Source organism: Cynara cardunculus, assembly GCF_001531365.2.
Source record: "Cynara cardunculus var. scolymus isolate 2C chromosome LG 5, CcrdV1, whole genome shotgun sequence".
Lineage (NCBI taxonomy): Eukaryota > Viridiplantae > Streptophyta > Magnoliopsida > Asterales > Asteraceae > Cynara > Cynara cardunculus.
The window spans coordinates 33,385,846-33,388,703 of NC_037532.1; the positions used below are offsets into that span (position 1 = coordinate 33,385,846).

Sequence of the window (2,858 nt, forward strand, 5' to 3'; positions counted from 1 at the left end):
TTATCTCTAACTTTAATGATGATTAAATTTAAACCGGTAAGAGTAAGGTGTATGTGTGTTTAACCACAGCAAGATGCCTATATATAAAGCTATCTGTCATCTCTTTTGTTTTAAAGCAATTATACAGAGAGCCACCGTCCCCACCACCCTCTGCAACCTCTCCCACTTTTTTTTACAGCTATTCCAACCTCACTCACTCCTCCATCTCTATATAACGTTCCTGCAACTTTAAGCTTTTCTTCTCCATTTCCATTATTTCCACCGCCATGGATATCAACATCATCACCTTCCTTTTTCTGCTCATGGGTTTCTGCTGTCTTTCGTTCGCCGCCGACAAGAACACTTACATTGTTCATATGGCCAGACACCACATCCCGGCGACTTTTGGGGATGATCATATCGATTGGTTTCAGTCGTCTCTTAAGTCGGTGTCGGAAACGGCGGAGACCATCTACACTTACCAACACGTCATCCATGGCTTCTCAACCAGGCTCACTGTTCAAGAAGCTGAATCACTTGAAAACCTACCCGGGATTCTCTCCGTCTTGCCGGAGTTGAAATACGAGCTCCACACCACACGCACCCCGGAGTTTCTCGGCCTCGATCAGTACGATAATTTGTTCCCGCAGGCTAACGGGCAGGGTGACGTCATTATTGGGATTTTGGATACCGGCGTTTGGCCGGAGAGTAAGAGCTTTGACGATACAGGCATGGGGCCTGTCCCCAGCGCGTGGAACGGCGCGTGTGAAACTGGTACCAACTTCACTGCTTCTAGCTGTAACCGTAAGTTGATCGGAGCAAGGTTTTTCGCTAATGGATACGAAGCGACTTTGGGTCCAATCGATCAATCGAAGGAGAACAGATCTCCAAGAGACGACGACGGCCATGGAACCCACACTTCCACCACCACCGGTGGGTCAGTTGTCTCCGGAGCAAACTTATTAGGATACGCCACCGGGTCAGCCCGTGGGATGGCTCCCAGAGCTAGGGTTGCGGTTTACAAAGTTTGCTGGGTCGGTGGTTGTTTCAGCTCCGATATACTCGCAGCTATGGAAAAAGCGATCACCGACAACGTTAATGTACTCTCGCTGTCACTCGGAGGTGGTACGGCAGATTATTACCGCGACAGCGTGGCTATCGGAGCATTCGCGGCGATGGAGAAGGGTATTTTGGTTTCTTGTTCTGCCGGTAATGCAGGGCCCACTTCATACAGTTTATCAAACTTGTCGCCATGGATAACGACCGTCGGTGCCGGGACTTTAGATCGAGACTTTCCGGCGTATGTCAGCCTTGGGAACGGGAAAAACTACTCCGGTGTGTCGTTGTACAGAGGTCCGTCACTGCCCAATAAGATGCTGCCATTTGTCTACGCCGGTAACGCTAGTAATTCGACGAGTGGTGCTCTTTGTATGCCGGGGACTTTGATACCAGAGATGGTGAAGGGGAAGATCGTACTTTGCGACCGTGGGGTTAACGCAAGGGTTCAAAAGGGTTCGGTGGTGAAAGAAGCTGGTGGGGCCGGAATGGTATTGACCAACACTGCTGCGAACGGCGAAGAGCTGGTGGCCGACGCACATCTCTTACCAGCATCTACCGTCGGTCAAAAATCCGGCGACGAGATTCGGAAGTATGTGATATCAGATTCTAATCCAACGGCTACAATTTTATTCGAAGGTACAAAATTGGGAATCCAACCATCGCCGGTGGTGGCATCGTTTAGTTCCCGAGGTCCCAACACCATCACGCCGGAGATTTTAAAACCGGACATGTTGGCCCCAGGTGTCAACATCTTAGCGGGGTGGACTGGGGCGGTGGGACCCACCGGACTGGCGGATGATAGCCGGCGCGTGGAGTTCAACATTATATCTGGGACGTCGATGTCTTGTCCTCACGTGAGCGGACTAGCGGCGTTGCTCAAGGCGGCGCATCCAGATTGGAGCCCAGCGGCGATCAAATCAGCCCTGATGACCACCGCTTACACCGCATACAAAAACGGAAAAATAATCCAAGATCTTGCCACCGGCAAACCATCTACTCCGTTCGATCACGGCGCCGGTCACGTCGACCCTGTATCCGCCCTCAATCCCGGGCTGGTTTACGACATCACCGCCGATGATTATTCCGATTTCCTCTGTGCATTGAATTACACGGCGGCGCAGATTCAATTGGTAACCAAAAGAAACACCACCTGCGACTCTTCCAAAACCTACAGAGTCGGTGATCTGAACTACCCTTCATTCGCTGTCGTCGTTCCGTCGGATTCAAGCCACAAAAGCGGTTCCACCACCGTCGTTAAACACACCAGAACCCTAACCAACGTCGGACCGGCGTCATCAACCTATAAAGTTTCCACATCTTCCGATAGCAATTCCGTACAAATATCGGTGGTTCCTGAAACGCTGACTTTCAGTCAAGTCAATGAGAAGAAATCATTCACGGTGACATTCACGGCGGGTCAAATGCCGGTGAGCTCAAACGTGTTTGGCCGGATTGAGTGGTCGGACGGGAAACATATCGTCGGAAGTCCGGTAGCCGTTAGTTGGTGATGGATAGGAAATTAATGTTCCTCTTTAACAAGTTGTTCAAAGACACTCCCAAAAGGAGAGTGTGTTGGTGATTGCTCATAAATATCAACTTTTTTTATTTCCTTTTTTGTGATTTTTAATTTAATTAATATTATATTGTTTATTTTTATTTTTTTATACGTGTTTAATTAGGGAAATTGAGTTGATTTTGTGATAGAAAACATGAAGAATATTACTTTTTTTTTTAAATAAAACTGAAAATTTTACTTGGAAATATTTTAAAGTCAATTTATTTTTCTAAAATTAATATAGAAAAAATAATTGATAAAAGAT

The 2,858-nt window shown here is 47.6% G+C and overlaps 1 protein-coding gene across 1 annotated transcript; it reads left to right on the forward strand.

Moving 5' to 3' along the window:
- The first annotated feature begins 100 nt into the window (after positions 1 to 100).
- LOC112513672 (subtilisin-like protease SBT1.7) lies at positions 101 to 2,649 on the forward strand. Its single transcript, XM_025120010.1, has one exon. The coding sequence runs from the start codon at positions 267 to 269 to the stop codon at positions 2,544 to 2,546; it is 2,280 nt and encodes a 759-aa protein (XP_024975778.1). The 5' UTR covers positions 101 to 266; the 3' UTR covers positions 2,547 to 2,649.
- Positions 2,650 to 2,858: the final 209 nt, after the last annotated feature.